The 19,198-nt window shown below is 37.3% G+C and overlaps 1 protein-coding gene across 5 annotated transcripts in view; it reads right to left on the reverse strand.

The window, feature by feature from the left end:
* The window catches only part of LARP7 (La ribonucleoprotein 7, transcriptional regulator), a 20,169-nt gene extending 1,044 nt beyond the window's left edge, over positions 1-19,125 (reverse strand). Inside the window, exons 1-12 of one of the 5 annotated variants that reach the window (XM_032254722.1) lie at positions 18,976-19,125; positions 12,268-12,368; positions 10,656-10,756; positions 10,496-10,579; positions 10,210-10,374; positions 10,033-10,126; positions 9,612-9,962; positions 9,378-9,522; positions 7,512-7,669; positions 6,635-6,753; positions 3,953-4,112; positions 3,019-3,110 (exon numbers count right to left, since the gene is read on the reverse strand). In XM_032254722.1, coding sequence (XP_032110613.1) covers positions 3,019-3,110; positions 3,953-4,112; positions 6,635-6,753; positions 7,512-7,669; positions 9,378-9,522; positions 9,612-9,962; positions 10,033-10,126; positions 10,210-10,374; positions 10,496-10,579; positions 10,656-10,721 — 1,434 coding nt within the window. In that variant the 5' untranslated portion in view covers positions 10,722-10,756; positions 12,268-12,368; positions 18,976-19,125. Of the gene's footprint in view, positions 1-3,018; positions 3,111-3,952; positions 4,113-6,634; positions 6,754-7,511; positions 7,670-9,377; positions 9,523-9,611; positions 9,963-10,032; positions 10,127-10,209; positions 10,375-10,495; positions 10,580-10,655; positions 10,757-12,164; positions 12,369-18,348; positions 18,862-18,975 lie in introns of those variants that run through there. The other 4 variants (XM_032254720.1, XM_032254721.1, XM_032254719.1 and 1 more) reach the window with 4 other exon arrangements.
* Positions 19,126-19,198: the final 73 nt, after the last annotated feature.

Genomic DNA, 19,198 nt, shown 5'->3' on the forward strand with positions numbered 1-19,198 from the left:
TCAAAAAAAAAAAAAAAAGACTATTTACTATTTCTTACACCCTCACATAAATTGTTGAATATTTTTAAGGAAGGCAAATGAAATTACACAGAAAAAAAAAAAAAAAAGAAAACTGTTTAAAATGTCTAAAATATTCCAAAAGCTTCCTTGATTAAAAAATGAAGTTAAAATATTAAGCTTTGGAGTAAATGCAAATCTTTTTCTCTTAAAAATATAACTTCTAATGAGTATACATTTAAATAGTTTTAAAGTGTTTGGTGTCATATGGCCATTGGAAGGAATTCACTTTTAGATTAAACTAAAAACCTATTATTCATCGGTGAGGTGAATTAAAATCCAAAGATGTTTAGAACTCTATCATACCCATGTTGCTGTTCAAAAATCTTATAAATTCTGCCTTTACCTGCTGGGTATCAGTACTTTGTACAGAAAAGAATTCAAATATGTTTTAAAAGCCAAAGAGAAAAAAGAAAAGCTTCATTCTGTCTCTAGTAGCTGTTACCTATTTTTACCAATGTGCTCAAAATGATAGGGCACACTACAAAGATTTGGGCTAGCAAAATTAGTAGGTGACATCTCTTTTGACAGACCTTTCCTTCATCTTCTTGATCTTTTTGAGACATCACTAATTTAATTTACTTGTGTTTAATATATTATTTTAGTTTTTTTTTTTTTGAGACAGAGTCTCGCTCTGTCGCCCAGGCTGGAATGCAGTGGCGCCATCTCAGCTCACTGCAATCTGTGCCTCCCAGGTTCAAGTGATATACCTGCCTTGGCCTCCCGAGTAGCTGGGATTACAAGGCGTGTGCCACCATGCCTGGCTAATTTTTGTATTATTAGTAGAGATGGGGTTTCATCATGTTGGCCAGGCTGGTCTCCAATTATTGACCTCAAGTGATCCATCCATCTTAACCTCCCAAAGTTCTGGGATTACAGGCGTGAGCCACAGTGCCCAGCCCCATAATGTGAATATTAAGAGCCAGAATTTTTTTTACTTTTACTCAATGATGGGCCAAATACAATACTATTGTAGAAACATTGTCATGTCAGTAAGGTATTTATGTCACCTTTTTGGCAGATTCACTGATGTTCTACTAGTTTTTTTCTAAGGAATTTCCATTAATTACTAAGACGCCCCTAGTACTCCAACTACACTGGTCTTCTAGTCCCTGACAGTCTTCCCTTAAGGTCTCTACATTTTCTTTGCTTCTGCCTGAAAAGCTGTACTTGTAAACTTTACTGGGGCTCACTTCCCTACAGTCTTGGCTGTAACATCACCTTCCAAAGAGCTTTCTGGATAACCTTGGCTGATATAATGCTCTCCTGCAATACACTTTATTTTTCTGTCTAGCACTGATCATCACCTAAACTATAGTGTTTATCTGCTAGCTTCATGAAAGCAGGGGACTTTGTGATTCATAGCTTTACTCCAGGTTTCAAGAATGGTGCCTGACACAAGGTACTCAAAAAACAGTAGCTGAATTAAGTAGCAAACAAGTAGGCTAAACTAAGAATGGTCTACTCCTTTTTTCCAACAAACTTTGCACAGCACTTACTTTGTGTGGTACCTCTGTTTCATTTCATGACAAGAGTCAACTTGCTACTTCCATAGCTACTTAACAAATTGTGCTAATGACAATCCTGATGTTATAACTGAGTTGTGTGTTCCAACTCAATTTTAAAAAACTTCCTGGTCAATGATGAGCTCTTTCTAAATTTTTAAAATGAAAAATCAATGATTCATTCCTAGTTTTAAAAATATATAAAATCTAAATGAAATTTCACACCAATTAGAAGCGTGAGTATTATTTTAAAAAGTGACTTCCCTTCAGTTCAGGGTTCTGGATTAGTGATTTTAACATTTGAATAATCTCAAGCAGGCTTTGAAATTAACACCTCATATCCCTGAAAGTGAAAGAATCCTTAGGAAGCACAGGAGGCTTCCCCATCACAGCAAGTTCAGTCTCCTTTCAAGGGAACAAAATTCACAAAGATGAGTAAGATACCTCCCCACAAATCATGATAAATTCCGGGCAATGGAAGAAAGCTGATGAAAAATACTTGCTTTTTAAGTTAAAAAAAATTTTTTTTTCAAATAAATATGACCCCAATTCAACAAGCTTAATTACAGGAAATAGGACTTTTAAAGTGCTCATCTAACAAAAGGAAGTTCATCTTTTTTGTTTTTATTACACTTTTATAATACACATTTCCAAATTTTGACGAGTATAGTTAATATTAGGCATTAGGTACCCTACTTTGTTCCAGGCACTTTAAAATGTACTAACTTTTACATGTCTAATAATTTGTTTTAAAACTAAACTTGGTAGCTCACTAGCAACAATTATCATAAATTATTGGCATTTTTTTTTGTTATGAAACTATTTGTTTTTTTTTTAAAAGACATAGGGTCTTACTATGTTGCCTAAGCTGGAATGCAGTGGCTATTTACAGGTGTGATTCCACTACTGATCAGACCAGTATCATTTTAAGTGACAGAAAAACAAAATTACTGAAAGAGGGGCTTGCTTTAAATTATTTATTTAAGCTTGTTTAAATTATCTACTGACTATTTTAGAGAAAGAAGACTAAAGCTTATCATTGCTGTAGGAAACACTATGCATAGTCTTTCTCAATCTTATTTGTGGAGCCTCAAATCTTTATAAACTACATTCTAAATACACTGTGTTTTTACTAATAATATAATCCTTGTATAATAATTTACCACCAAACTATAACATATAGCAGCCAGAAATCAAGACTGTTAAAGTATATCACTTGTTTAAAAGAAAAAGGAAAACTCTACAATTACATATCCTTGTGAGATAAATAATTCAATTTTACACATTTTGAAATCTAGAGAAATGACTTCTCTCTCTCAACCTAAAACATACTATATACTCAGTAAATCTTTGTTAGGTAATAGCAAAGCCAAGATTATTTTATGACTACCTAGTACTGACTTTGGCATTCAATGTCCAAAGAAAGTGTAGTCTAAAAAAAAAAGACGTCAATTACCTTTTCAGTGCCTCTTTTCTTTTCCCGAGGCTGATTAAGTTTTGCCTGTCTATCAACCAAAATCTTCTGCCAATATCTTTGTTCGTGATCACCTTAAAAACAAACAAAAACTCTGATGGATTAAAAGAACATATCTAAAAAACCATATTTAAGGCATTACATTCTCAATAATAGAACTAGGATAGTTGTTGGATTATATTTAATCCTATTTTATACATATTACAGAATAGAAAACAAATTATTAGTTTCGCCAGGCATGGTGGCTCACGCCTCTAATCCCAGCACTTTGGGAGGCAGAGGTGGGCAGATCACCTGAAGTCAGGAGTTGGAGAACAGCCTGGCCAACATGGTGAAACCTCGTTTCTACTAAAAATATAAAAATTACCGGGTGTGGTGACTCACGCCTGTAAGCCAAGCACTTTGGGAGGCTGAGGTGGATGTATCACCTGAGATCAGGAGTTCAAGACCAGCCTGACCAACATGGATAAACCTCGTCTCTACTAAAAATACAAAATTAGCTGGGTGTGGTGGCGCATGCCTGTAATCCCAACTACTTAGGAGGCTGAGGCGGGAGAATTGCTTGAACCCACGAGGGAGAGGTTGCGGTGAGCTGAGATTGCACCACTGCACTCCAGCCTGGGCACTAAGAGCAAAACTCCATCTCAAAAAAAAAAAAAAATAAATAAAAAAAAAAATATATATATATAAATTAGCCAGGCAAGGTGATGCATGCCTGTAATCCCAGCTACTCGGGATGCTGAGGCAGAAGCTTGAACCTGGGAATCGGTTGCAGTGAGCTGAGACTGCGTCACTGCACCCCAGCCTGAGTGACAGAGCAAGATTAAAAAAAAAAAAAAATTACTAGTTTCATTAGCCAAACTGAGAAAACATATTAGCCACAATAAGGAAAAGAGAAACTTCTATGAAGTTTTACCAGAAAGGATCTCGAGTTTCCAGCAGTGTTTCTTGTTAATTTCTGCATATGCATTTATTACTGTTTGAGCATCCTCAGGAGTTTTAAATCTAGCATGGCATTCTGTATCTCCTTCTAGCAAATCAACATAAAGAACTTCTGAGATTGCTGCCAAAGTATCCTGCATTAGAGTTAAGTAGAAAGATTTAAAATAAAATAAAAAAAGTTTCACAATAATTCTAAAACTATTCCAATGGTTATGCCAGAATATATTATGTAAATAAACCATTTTGCAGATTAATGAGGGGCAAATATCCTATATCAAACATTTCTTATAAACCATGTTCTTAAAAATATATTTGAATTAAAAGGAAACCAGTTAATGTTAACTGTAATAATTTATTTTCCTTTATTTTCTTTAAATCACATCCTTCAAATATGCACTAGAATGGGGCTATCCTATAAGGACAACAGATTTATAGAGCAGAAAGCAGAAATAGTGTCACCCAACCCCTAAATCAGGAAGGGTTCACATCTGGGAGTAGTTAGTATAAGGAATAAAACTAAAAAAAAAAGAAAAAAAAAAAAAGGATTAAGGGAGGTTTGTTTTTACTCACCTGTAGAAAATCACTACGACTTTAAAATATGTGTACAAATATTCAGCTTTTAATAACAACTCATGAAAAAAAGTTTCACCAAACCTAAAAAAAAATTACTAGGTTTCCACATTGTTTAAGAGCTCTTACTTTCTGAAAAAAATACCAAAGTAACCTCTTCTAAACAATTTGTGGTCACCCAGCAAAGAAAACTTTTACCTACACTGCCTGCTGTGAGGGCAAATTAACCAGATTCCTGCATTCTTAATCAACTTTTTTTTTTCCCAGCAGGTTTTACAGAGTATACAATGCATTTATGCAGGAATGTTACACTAATTCCTAATTCATCAACTTCCATTCACAAAGCTAAAGAAATAACTGGAGATATCTAAATAGGAGAAGAAAAGTATTATTTATCTTACCTTCCTTAAGTTTTAACCTAAATTTTCAAGACCCAACTAATTTAGATTACTTTCAGATGCTGAATTTTTAGATGTTTGAATTATGGAAACAGTTGAGCAATATCTGGGAGTATTATTTCATCACAGAATAAGAAAAGTTTATTAGTATATAATAAAGAATATAATAAAATCTGTGAGTCTCTAGAAGCTAGGGACTAGATCTTAACTCATCTTAACACTCAGCAAACTATCAGGAAACAGGCATTTAGTAACTGTTTGCCGAACCAATTAAAAAAAAAAAAAGAACTGCAGAGAAATATATTTGCTAGTCCTTCCAACTTCTTTATCTAGTTATTTAGTATCATAAAGCAAGTAAAAAATTCAGTATTAAATTGGTGAAATTTGACTGTGGTCACTAGCAGTAACGAGTTATATAACTGACTTTTGAGCAGATTCAATTACTACAACTCAAAAGATATTTACTAAATATCCATTATAATGTCAGGCTAATCTCTTGATTTAAAACTCTTAGAATTTAAAACCCATAGAATGACAAATTAGCCTGGTAATCACATGGGCAAGTCACAGACAGCTGTAACCACCAGCAAAGCTCAGTTTTTGTTTCAGCAAAATGTAAGTAACTACTTAACTGGATTAATGCAGGGACTGATTTTATGATTTTGATGATCATAAATTACTAATTCGTAATTGATATAGTTACCATTTAAATAACAAAAGTTATTTAATAAGTGATTCCAAATAACATTGAGTAATTTTTGTATTAAATCTTCTGCAATCTGACTAAACACAGAAGCATTTACATCCCTCAATTTTCAGCATTTTCCTGAAATGCAACCTGGTAACAGCAATTTGGGTTTGGCCAAATCCTTCACCAATATTGGAAAGATAATCAAAATTTGTGTTTTAGTGACACTACAAGATTGCAGGATAAGATTGTAGGATACTTCTTATCTGTAGATTCAGATAAGGAGTTCTTACAGATTAACAACCACCTCAATGGTATTGAAGTTAAAACCTGTGACTGATATGAGTCTATGTAAAATCAAAACAATATACTAAGTGATGATGAATATCAGTAAAAGAAAATACTTAAAAGGATTCACATTTTAAAAGGGTGACAGGCAGGGTTAGGGTAAATAAAATATGGTACTCTCACACAAAAGTATATGATTTCCTTAACAGAAAGAAGTATTGCTATCATTGTGGTATAAAAGGTATAGAAGATAGACTGTATACAGTGAAAAAAGATAATAAAACCTGTGTGTACAGCAATTCGTAGCATAGTTCTGTATTACAGAACTACGGATTTACTGGCAGTTGCACGCAACATTTTTATAGGTTTTCAGGAGTATTTTATACTTTTCTATAATTAAAAGTTTAAAGATAATCAGCACATGGATAATACAAAAAAAAAAATCAATGCCAATAAAAAGAAGCAAAAGTTACAATTTTCCTATAGAGAAGGACATTTAAACTGTACTTACTATAAAACTAATTCAGTGATGTCAGATTTTGCTTCAAAATTAAACCAGAGTTACCATGGAATCAAAGCTGTATAGGTAGTTTACCACAGAGGCACAAATTCTAATTTAATTTGTTTTGTTTTCCATATTCAAAATATTATCACACAGGCAAGTTAATAAGAAAAGAAAGGAATAAATGCCCTAGGGGATCAAAATCATTACCCGGACTTGTTTCCTGCCAGGTAGAGGCTCTGTGCTAATGATCTTCACAATCACTCCACTCACGAACTGTGGTCCTGATGCATTAACTTTCTCCTGGGTGCGACACTCTTCACTGCTGGCTGTTGATTAGAAAAGGAAAAAGACCAGGACTTAATCTCTTACACTTAACAATTTAATACTTATGAGGACTACCTTAGAATAATTTCTGAGGCAAATTTAAATAATTTAAAACATGTTTAATTTTAAAATAAGCAATTAAAGGTTATTTTATATGTCATACTGCTTATTTCAAAATACTATGAAATAAAATTCAGAAAGTTTTATTATTCTACATTCAAACTGTTCCTGCTAGAAGAGCATCCATAAAGCCTTTAAAATAGCCCCTCTGAACACAGGAACAGGCAAATTTTGACTCAAAAAAGTTAAAAAATGTTATAGGATACCGTGTTTTAAATACATTATTATTAAAATGTGAACATTTATTTTTACAAGAAATGAGAATTTAAATGCATCCGAATTTTGAATTCCTAAGAATCTTGCTTTAAATTGTTCCTGTTTGTGGTTCATACTGCAGAATGAAATTACAGGTGAGAAACTACAATGTTCATTCCTGCAAACTTGCTGAATCTACACACTCTGCACTCATCTGATTAATAATGAAAACTGTAGAGAAAACTCAGGTTATTTAAAAAATTGTTAAAAATGAGCCTTTTAAATATTCTTAGAGTAAATCACGCATCTGGATAACTTAGCAAATCAAGAATTGTTCTAATAATGACATGGAATAATCAAGTTTTTTAAAATTAAAGTTCATCCTGTAACAATTCAGAGATAGCATTTTCATATATATTATAATGTTGCCAAAACTATCAGTGACCTTTACTTTTTTCATTTTTCATTTCAGTCTTTTGAGGTACTCCACTGTCTGTTTCCATTTCTGACTCCGATTTTATTTGGGATATTGTTTTTTTTAAAGAAGCCATGCTAGCTTTTTGTAGTGCTAAATACTCTTTTTTCAAATCCATCCATTCGCTCCTACAAGAAAAGAAACAAAATAGTGACAACAGATGACTAAATATAAAAAGTAAATATGGAAATATCTAAATATATACATTCACAATGACTTGCAGCAACTCCTCCTCCCAACTTTCCAGTTTCTTTAAACACAAATTCAAAATATTTCCTGGGTTCTACAGCCATTTAGCTAGCAAAAAAGCAAAGGGCGTTCCCTTTCCCCCAAGATTCAGATTAAATGTTTTAAGACTGCCAATTAAATTTTTGAGTTGTCTCAAGTATTTTAACTTATGAAAGTACAATTTCAGCATCAATTCCTTAATTAACTAGTAACATTTACTAGTATCAGTCATCTCTGTGGGAAAAGTGAGAGATTAAACATTTGCTAAACTGCTTCCAATTTGAAAGATAACATTCCTTAGTATTTGCTTGAATCAAAAAGAATTTCTAAGTAGAACAAAACACCCCATGGAAGCAATTTATTTATTTACATACATTTAACATGTAGATGTTTCTTCAAACAGCTAGAGTTCCTCCAGATAGAAACACAATGCCTCTCTTAGCTCGGTGGGAGCACTTATTGTTGCCCTAATCTATGCCATCAAACAAGCAGATAGGAGATTTTTTTTTTTTTTTTAAGAGGAAGATATCTTGTGGTAATGGTTTTAGCTGTTAACATTGACATCTGTATACTTAAAAAAAAAAAAAAAGATCCAAACCCACCCAGGATCATACACTCCCTGAGAGCTGATACATTAAAATAACAAAAGGCTCTTGTAATGATTCTCTGAGATAAAAAGGCAAAAGGAATTCAGGAGTTAAGAATAGTATAAATAGAAGTGGCTGAAGTCTCTGCCTTTTACCCTTCTGGAGGAGAACAGGAATCTTTGAAAACTAATTTGGGAAGGTAAAAGAAAATTTTTTTCTTCAAAAGGTATGTCGCTTGGTTTTTTTCCAGCTCTAGCTACTCTCAGGTCCAAAGAAGTTTTACGTGGGTGGGCTCCCTTCAACTTTAACATGGAAGTGCTTTCTGTGACTTTTTAAGTAAGTGCTTCCATGTTTTAGTAGGAGTGAATCCAACTTATTTCTCCAAAATAGAACATGCTAACCTCATTCTATTATAGAGGTTGAAGGGATCCCCTTTGCTTTAACATGGGGGTACCTGCTATGTGAAACAAAAGTAAGTGCTTCCATGTTTCAGTGGAGGTGTCTCCAAGCCAGCACACCTTTTGTTAATTGTTCTGTTGCTATATTTTACGGTTATTTAGCTTTTGTTAAAAGAATTCTAAGTTTTTCCAAGACTGGGCTCCCCACCACTTAAACGTGGATGTACTTGCTTTGAAACGAAAGAAGTAAGTGCTTCCATGTTTTGGTGATGGTAAGTCTTCCTTTTACATTTTTATAAGCTTTTTAGAAAAGAACTTAATTGTATTAACCGTTTCTCCTATATTTAAGCTTCATTTTGTATTTTAAAGTCTGTTAAGGGACCCCCTCTACTTTAACATGGAGGCACTTGCTGTGACATGACAAAAATAAGTGCTTCCATGTTTGAGTGTGGTGGTTCCTACTTAATCAGCGATTGTGTTAATGCCCACTTTGTGTGCAGTTCATGGCTACAGGCCATTACTGTTGCTAATATGCAACTCTGTTGAACAAAATTGGAATTGCACTTTAGCAATGGTGATGGATTGTTAAGCCAACAACAGCAGAATTTAAACCACAGACTTACTTTGAGAGTACTCTTAATGGTATAACTTCTTCTCCCATTTTATGTCTCTCTTTATGTTTTTTCTTGTGCTTTCTTTTTGTTTTTAAGAGAGAGCTATCTTTTAGATCTCCAGTATCCTTTTCCTCTTCAGTAGAGATTTCTATATCTTGAAATATAAAAGTCAGTTAAGACATCGAGCTGTGAAGTGGGTGAATAGAAGCTTAATTTTTCTAATTAAAACCTTGGGAGATTTACCTCTATTTTCTTTGGAAACTTCTGAAGCTTCCTTAACCATGTCTTTCTGAATAATTTTCTTTACTTTTGATCGGGGAGCTAGGGATTCTGCATCTTCAGAGCTACTTCTCTTCCTCTTCCCTGTTCTGACTTCAGGTAAGCTGGATACTTCAACTTTATCCCGTTTTTTCTTTTTCTTTGAAGGCTGCTTTTGGGCTTCAGGAGACTCTAGATCAGAGCCCTCAGATGTGGGTCTGGATCTTTTCATTTTACTGACGCTGGTGTTGCTTGTGTCCATGTTTTCCTCTTTGGCTTGGGCATTGTCTTCCTTCTTCATTCGGCCTTTCTTCTTCTTTTTCTTTTTCTTCTCTTCTATAAAAATTGCCATCATTAGTTTCATCATACTGCAATTACATCTATTTAAATAGTGAAAAATACTCACCCACAACTCTTAAGGCTGGAATGGGCTTATTTTTCACTGTTTTAGGAAATATGCCAGGTTTTCTTGGTGCTTCTTCTGGTGGGTTGTTAAGAAACTGAAATGATTGCAAAAAAGTTTTAGTATTTTGATACTTGTTATTATATTTTCTTTTTTTTCCTTTTTAGGATCTGGACCTACCTCAATTGCTTTTGCTGCTTGTTCTTTTGTTTCAAATTCTACAAATGCAAACCCTTTCGGATCTCCAGTAGACTTATAATGTGGTATACTTATATAAACCACATTGCCACATTTCCCAAAGACTCTTTCAATCCAACTGTGATTAACATTTTTGGGAAGTAACTCCTAGGATAAATTAGAAGCAAGATTAGTTTTTCACAATCCTTATTTTCAGAATGTCAATAAATTTTCATCTTAATTATGCTTCTATGTCAGTTTCTGACTGGGGATCTGGGCTCTTGCTTACCACATACACAGTGCGCTCATCCTCATCCTTTGGTCTTTCCCCCAGAGGTTTTTTTCTCCTGATTCTGGTGCCTTCCAAATCAAGCTTTAAAACAGTACATTACATTAATAAAACTATAATTAGGGGATATAATAAAACTGCAGTCATTCTTAATTCTTACCTCTACAACAGCTGAACTTCTCAATGCTCTGGCAATTAACTTCCCATCAGTAGTTAATTTTTTCATTTTGTTAAAAGACACAAGTAGTGATATATCAACATCTAATGAAAATGAAAACAATGATAGCGTTAGTCTATCAACAGGTTTAACCTGCCCCTCAGACCGGACATGGTGGCTCACGCCTATAATTACAGCACTTTGGGAGGCTGAGGCGGGTGGATTTCCTGAAGTTAGGAGTTCGAGACTAGCCTGGCCAACCTGGTGAAATCCCAACTCTACTAAAAATATAAAAAATTAGCTGGGTGCAGTGGCAAGTGCCTGTAATCCCAGCTACTCTTGAGGCTGAGGTAAAAGAACTGGTTGAACCTGGGAGGTGGAGGCTGCCATGAGATCACACCACGGTACTCCAGCCTAGGAGACACAGGGACACTTCATGTAGAAAAAACAACCCCCTCTGTGCCATTTAGCATTAATAATATTGTGTGGGGGTTACTGTTTAGGTATAAGGTTTAAAATAGCATTGCATATTTGGCAGACATAAAATGTCACATTTTAGTGTATATAATTGGATATTAAGATTTAAACAAATTATTGCTTAGCAATATCTAGACATTCTAAGAGGATATCTGGATCCCATTCTACTAAAAATGCCAGAAAAAAAAAATTAGCTGGCATGGCAATGTCTGCCTGTGGTCCCAGCTACTGGGGAGGCTGATGTTGGAGGATTGCTTGAGTGGAGCTGAGGGGGTGGAGGTGGGGGGCAGAGGTTGGAATGAGTAGACAGAGTCCGTGCATTCCGGCCTAAGGAAAAAAGATATTGCCTCAAAAGTTTTTAAAAAAGTGAAGCAAAAAATGACATTGAGCTAGGTGAAATGCCTTATATGAACTAAAGTATAGCACTGTCACCTCCAGTTACACAGGTTAAATGATTTCTGAAGCAATTAAACCCCAAAATACTTAAAAAGATAAGCTTTGATTTGAAATTGCTTATTTAATATAGCCTAAACTCTTATCAACAGTCTAAATATTTAGAAGATTGTCATTCACTAAATAAAAATTAAAACAAATTACAAGAAACATATTTGCAGAAATGAATACATACACTATAGAATACACTATTTTAGGCCGGGAATGGTGGCTCATGCCTGTAATCCCTGTACTTTGGGAGGCCAAGGCAGGCAGATCACGAAGTCGAGTTCGAGACCAGCCTGGCCAACAGTGAAATTCCATCTCTACTAAAAATACAAAAATTAGCTAGGCATGGTGGCGTGTGCCTGTAGTCCCTACTAGGGAAACTAAGGCAAGAGGATCCCTAGAACCTTGGAGGCAAAGGTTGCATGGGCTAAGACTGCATCACTACACTCCAGGCTGGGCAACAGAGCAAGACTCTATGTCAAAGAAAAAAAAAAAAAAGGAAAAAAAAAAAAAAAGAATATACTACTTTATATAGAAGTAAATTCACAGGCAACCATTATCTAAAAGTTGGTTCCTTTACTGAAGCAAACTTACATCCATCTCTAGATTTCTCTATCTGTTCTCGAAGAAATCTATCCTTGTGAAGATTTGCATCCCCAAACCAGAAGTCCACTTGCTTAGCAATATCTGCAAGCACCTGTTTAACTCGTGACCGTTTCTTTTTTTCAACTTCTTTTTTCTTTTCAGTGCTTTCTTCTTCCATTATCTTTTCTTGATTTCCACTTTCAGTTTCCATTCCTGTGCATTAGAGGAAAAAGATGTAAATATTTAAATCAGCAAAATAGCTAATATAGTTTAATTTAGAGTAACCTTTAATTGAGAGAATAATGGACTGATCATTTGGCTGTCAGAAGACAAAAGGAAAATTTATTTTTATATTTAATAATTTAAATTATAAAATAATTTACCTTCTATGTTAGAAATCATAGCTTTAGTTTTTTTGCACTTTTTAAAATGCAGGGCCAGATTATTCTAGTATAATATAACAATTACACATTTATCTCACTAAGCTGTACTTTTAAGCCAGTAAATGAAAAGTGTAAGATTAAGGAACCTGGATACTTCCCATCACAACAACCACCCTCCACCACCAAATAAGTTTTATTCACTTTTTTTTCTTTCTTTTTTTTTTGAAATGGAGTTTCACTCTTGTTGCCCAGGCTGAAGTGCAATGGTGTGATCTTGGCCCACTGCAACTTGGCCCACTGTCTCCTGGGTTCAAGCAATTCTCCAGTCTCAGCCTCCTGAGTAGCTGGGAATTACAGACACCCACCACTACCCCCAGCTAACTTTTGATATTTTTGGTAGAAATGGGGTTTCACAATGTTGGCCAGGCTGGTCTGGAACTCCTGACCTCAGGTGATCTGCCCGCCTTGGCCTCCCAAAGTGCTCAGATTACAGGCATTAGCCAGTGTGCCCTGCCTATTCAGATTTTTAATACTATAACCTTTATGGGACAAAATAAAAATAAATTGATGATTGATTTTGATTTTTAAAATGTTAATTTATGCTTTGTAGAGGCAGAATTCAACTGGTAAGCTATAGAAATCAGCCTTTTTCCTTTCCATGTTTATTTCTTGGGCAGCAATTTCTTTTTTTTAATTTTTATTTATTATTTTATTTTATTTTATTTTATTTTATTTTTTGAGAGGGAGTTTCGCTCGTTACCCAGGCTGGAGTGCAATGGCACGATCTCGGCTCACCGCAAACTCTGCCTCCCGGGTTCAGGCAATTCTCCTGCCTCAGCCTCCTGAGTAGCTGGGATTACAGGCACGTGCCACCATGCCCAGCTGATTTTTTGTATTTTTAGTAGAGATGGGGTTTCACCATGTTGACCAGGATGGTCTCGATCTCTTGACCTCGTGATCCACCTGCCTCGGCCTCCCAAAGTGCTGGGATTACAGGTTTGAACCACCATGCCCGGCCTATTTATTTATTTTTTAATCTTTTTTTTTTTTGACGGGGTTTCACCATGTTGGTCAGGCTGGTCTTGAACTCCCGACCTCAGATGATCCGCCTGCCTTGACCTCCAAAGTGCTTGGATTATAGGCGTTAGCCAGCATGCCTGGCCTCTTGGGCAGCAATTTCTAACCCCCTCCTTCCTCAAGTTACTTTGCCTATCTCTTGGCCTTTGCTTTGTCAGCTCCAGTCTTACTGTCCTTCTTGTACTTCCTGAAACTTACCCAGCAAAGTCTATCAGGTCTAAACCTGTTCTCCCTGAAACACATATCCCCAGAGATAACACAGCTAGCTCTCCTACCTCCTCAAGTGTCTATTTAAAGGTCACCTCATGGAGGTCTCCTCCCACAACCATATTTAATAATGCAAATTTCTGGACACATACACGGTAACTTCAATGTCTTATTTTTGTCCATAGCATTTATCATCTAACATTACTACAATTACTATGCAATTTATTTTCTTTCCTAGAATGTAAGATCAATGAAATCAGAGATTTTTGTCTGTTTTGTTTACTGATAGATTGTCAGTCCCTGCCACAACAGTCCCTTAAAAATCTGTTGAATAAATTGTGCCTAGATTTTGTTGAATGAATTGAATCACTAGAGGTATATGAGGAAAGGATTAGTATCAGGTCTGGGATAATACAGCCTGCTTGAGAATAACCTCAGTCTCCCATAATACAGTCTTCTTGGAAACCGAAGAGACTACTGGAGAGTGTTGTATCTGTTTCCCATATTGCACCTGGTTTGGAGCAGCTATTGAATGGCATGGAGGCCTTATACCTACACGGGAACAACAGATTGACAGGCAAAAGGTGTTAAAGCTTTTATGTATCAAAGTATCCTAAACACACCTTGGTCCTTATCTAGGGAAGCCATACATGCCTCTTGTGGGTAAATGGGAGAAAAAAGAAGTGAATCTAGGTAACTGCTAGATATAATGGCTTGGCCTCTGCTGGGATGAAGAAGCTATATCTACCCTATCTTTTGCCTTGTATCTTTCTTTGGTAAACATAATATTTGAATCTCTTGAGTCTGACTGCTGATTAGAATCTCTAACTGCTTCAGTGGTTTTGCTGATAGTAACAGAAATCATGTGTTTCAAAGTGATATCCGGTAAGAGGGTCCAAAGCCCTTAATGCATTTCACCTCAAATCTCCAACTAAACATGCATTCTCAACAACAGAAGGACATTTTGGCATTTTAGAACAGGCTTCAGTAGATCAGTTAAGCACCAATTTTGAAGATATACAAGTAACATCATATTTAGGTGATGCTAATTTAAGACCTAACTACAGGTCAGAATAAGAGAAAAACAATCAGGTAGGCTGGGCATGGTGGCTCACGCCTGTAATCCAAACAATTTGGAGGCCAAGGTGGGCGGATCACCTGAGGTCGGGAGTTCAAGACCAGCCTGACCAACATGGTGAAACCCCGTCTACTAAAAAAAAAAAGAAAAAGAAAAAGGAAAACAATCACGTGTCATTAAGTACCACATAACCACGTTCTTCACCTGATGGTCTTACTTCAACCCATTCTGTCAGGCTTTCCTCTGCACCATTCTAGAGAAACTACAAAGTCCTCAATGAGCTCCACTGTCTACTTGACCTCTCAGCAGCAAATGCAGTCGGTAACTTCTTCCTTGAAAATACTTTCTTCAGCTGGGCATGGTGGCTCACACCTGTAATCCCAGCACTTTGGGAGGCTGATTACAGATGCCTGCCACCATGCCTGGATAATTTTGTATTTTTAGGAGAGATGGGGTTTCACCATGTTAGTCAGGCTGGCCTTGACCTCCTGACCACAGGTGATTCACCCACCTTGGCCTTCTTCAACTTACAGGTATTGATCGACTTTATGACCCCAACCGCTAGCCACGACTGCTCCGCGTCTGGCAGCGCAAATGTTGCCCAGCTGGGCTTATGACAGTGCAGACCAGCTTCCGGCAGCACTACCATCTCCACGTGCATATAGCCTACTCAACTTATGACCAAATTGTGTTACGACTGGTCTGTCAGAACCAATCGTGGTCATAAGTCGAGCACTGGCTGTATTTAAGGATGCCATATTCCACCAAATTAACCAATCAAGTTATTTATTGGCTGTGTGGATTTTGAGGAAGCTACACCATCTCTCTGCAGTCTATAAAACATGGATAAAAATCATACCTATGTAATAGAGTTGTTAGCATTAGCCAAAATAATAAAAATAAAGCACTTCAAATTGCTGATACATAGCACACAATAAGTAACCATTATTCTATCCAATCTGTTGTTAAATCTTATCGGTTTGACTTTTGAAAAGGCTCTCATCTCCATCCAGTGTTTTCTACAACTACTGTCACTAGAATATGGCATTAGTTTATAAACTGTTCTGTAAGTCATCTATTTGCAACAGGAGCCTATGTATAACCCATCTAAAACGCAGACCTGGTTGGTGCTTATGTCAAAACATGCAACATTAGAAATTCCTTAGCACCTTCCTGTAACATAATACACAGTTTAAGAAAACATTGCTAAAAAAAAAGTAACATTTAACTGGAATAAAAGTTACCGTGTAACAACACCAGTTACTTTACATACATTTTTGTAAATCCTCACAATCCCACTAGGCAGCAGTTTCTTCCATCTTTTTTTTTTTTTTTTTTTTTTAAGACAGAGTCTTGCTCCATCACCCAGGGTGGAGTACAGTGGCACAATCTCAGCACACTACAACCTCCGCCTCTGGGATGCATGGCTAATTTTTGTATTTTTAGTAGAGACAGGGTGCCATGTTGGTCAGGCTGGCTCTTCCATCTTCTTAATATAAAGACTCAAAGGTTAAGTGACTTGGTTAAAGCTAGCTAAGTAAGTAGTCTCAGGTATGTTTGATCCCAGATTGTCTACCTTTTGGTAGAATTTCCTGCAATTTATCACCATGGACTCTATGTTCTGACTCAGGAATTCCTTTTTTTTTTTTAAATTTTTTTTTTAAAGACGAGGTTTCACCATGTTGGTCAGGCTGGTCTTGAACTACCGACCTCAGGTGATCTGCCCGTCTTGGCCTCCAAAGTGTTTGGATTACAGGTGTGAGCCACCACACCTGGCTTGACTCCGGAATTCTTAACCTGAAGTCCATGCAACTTTGGACAAGAATTCTTGGGAGCTCCATTAAACTGTTAAATGATACATTTTAAAGATAAGGTAAAACAAAGACTCTTGTACAAATATAAAATGAATTCATGGTAAAGATTTAAGCACAGTCATGGGCTGCTTAACGACAGGGACACATTCTGAGAAATGCATAGTCAGGTGATTGTGTAAGTACATCACAGAGTGTGCAGTTATTCTGTGAGGTAGTCACACAAACCTAGGTAGTATCAGGTACTACACACTTGTAATTTTATGGGACCACTATCATACATCTGGTCTGTCAGTATGTGGTGCTTGACTGTAAATGAGGAAACCAGTTAAGTGTTAAAAACCAGTTCAGGCTGGCCATGGTGGCTCACAGCTGTAATCCCAGTACTTTGCGGGGTCGAGGTGGGTGGATCACCTGAGGTAGGAGTTCAAGACCAGTAGGACCAACATAGAGAAACCCCATCTCTACTAAAAATATAAAAATTAGCTGGGCGTGATGGCACATGCCTATAATCCCAACTACTCAGGAGGCAGAGGCAGGAGAATCGCTTGAATCCAGGAGGCGGAGGTTGCAGTGAGCCGAGATTTCGAGATTGCACTCCAGCCTGGGCAACAAGACCAAAACTCTGTCAAAAAAAAAAAAAAAAAAAAAAGCAAGCAAGCAGGTACATAATCAGAAACGTTGAAATAAATATCAATAAATACTGGTCAGGACAATAATTAATTGCATCTTTACTGGACAAACCTAATTTCCATATTGCTTTCTACAAGTTAAACAGTTGTAAAATAGTTAAAAGATTATACATAGATAACCTGGAAAAGTGAGCCTGACACCAAGACATTTGTGTGTGTGTGTTCGGTATTTAAAAGTATTTCGTAATTTTTTCTGGGGAAATTATACGGATTCTTGCTGTTGTCATCCAGGCTGGAGTGTAATGGTGCGATCTCAGCTCACTGAAACCTCTGCCTCCCGGGTTCCAGCAATTCTCCTGCTTCCACCTCCCGAATAGCTGAGATTACAGGTGCCCGCCACCACACCCCCAGCTAATTTTTGTATTTTTACAAAAGAGACGGGGTTTTACCGTGTTGGCCAGGCTGGTCTTGAACACCTGACCTCAGGTGGTCCACCAGCCTCGGCCTCCCAAAGTGCTGGGATTATAGGTGTAAGCCACTGTGCCTAGCCTAAAATGTTTTGTTCTGAGACAAAGCCTTGCTCTGTCGCCCAGGCTGACGTGCAGAGGTACGACCTTGGCTCACTGTAATCTTCGTTTCCTGGGCTCAAGCGATTCTCCTACCTCAGCCTCCTGAGTAACTGAGACTACAGGCATGCATCACTACTCTTCACTAATTTTGGGGTTTTTAGTAAAGACGGGGTTTTGCTATATTGACCAGGGTGGTCTCGAACTCCTGTGATCCGCCTGCCTTGGTCTCCCAAAGTGCTGTGATTACAGGCGTGAGCCACCGCGTCAAGCCTCGCAAAATGTTTTAACACGTGAACATGTACGTTTTCCTGAGAAAGTAATCCATAATGTTTACTATGTTTTCAAAAGAAGCGTGCCAAAAACAGGTTAAGAATAATTGCTCTAGCCACTGCCTACAATTCAAATCCCTCAACACTTAGTGGCCTGGGTCTTTTACCTTGTCTGAATCTTATCATCTCAATTTCCTTATTAAATTTTCAAGACCCAGGTTAAATGGCAGCTTACTCTTTGAGGTCTTCCACCACCATGTGTTCTCTAATTAATTGCCTCATTTGTTTTCTCTAAGTTTCTTTACTAACGCACTCTGCATACCGTATCTAGCATTTATTGTTAGTTCCCTTCCATAACTGGACTTTTAACTCTTTGAGGACGATGGTAGAGTCCTGCAAAAGAATATGATAATTTTAGAATATAAATCCTCACGTTCGTTATCCTCTGGCAGCCACAGCTTGGCTCCAATTTGCGAAATAAGGCACTCTCTTTACTGATTCCTGCTCCTGTCGGCATCCGTACTTCCGCACGGACGCCGTTATTTGCTGGGCGCGCCCCAAACCTCCCCACGCAGGGTCCCAAAGCGCCCCCACTCTCTGAAAACAGGAACTACAAATGCTGCCGGAGGACTTTCGCGCGTGCGCATAGAGAACTTGGCCAAGGAATTGATGGGAGCGCGTGAGGGGGGCGGGGTAAGAAGGACAACAGATGATAGAGTAGACCGCGAGAAAAAGGACGGAGTTATTTAGAGTTTGCGCAAGCTGAGAGACCCTATAGACCGCCTGTAACTTACTCCGTTCAACTCCCAAAATACAGGGTCAAGTACTGCGGCCTTCAGTCCTTTCAGTCTCTCGATCCCGACAGTCTTGGTTACTTTCGCGTCATAGGACAAGCGACAACGTTCTCTGGTCCCAGTCGAGAAAGATGGGCCCGGAGGCAGTGCGCGCGCCACCTACGTCACAGGCGAGTTGGTTCCGGGAGGGCGGGGCATCGGAGAACGCGGCCCGCTGAGGGGG

The sequence above is a fragment of the Sapajus apella genome, unplaced genomic scaffold (genome assembly GCF_009761245.1).
Source record: "Sapajus apella isolate SASKATOON/1434 unplaced genomic scaffold, GSC_monkey_1.0 scaffold87, whole genome shotgun sequence".
In the NCBI taxonomy this organism is placed as follows: domain Eukaryota; kingdom Metazoa; phylum Chordata; class Mammalia; order Primates; family Cebidae; genus Sapajus; species Sapajus apella.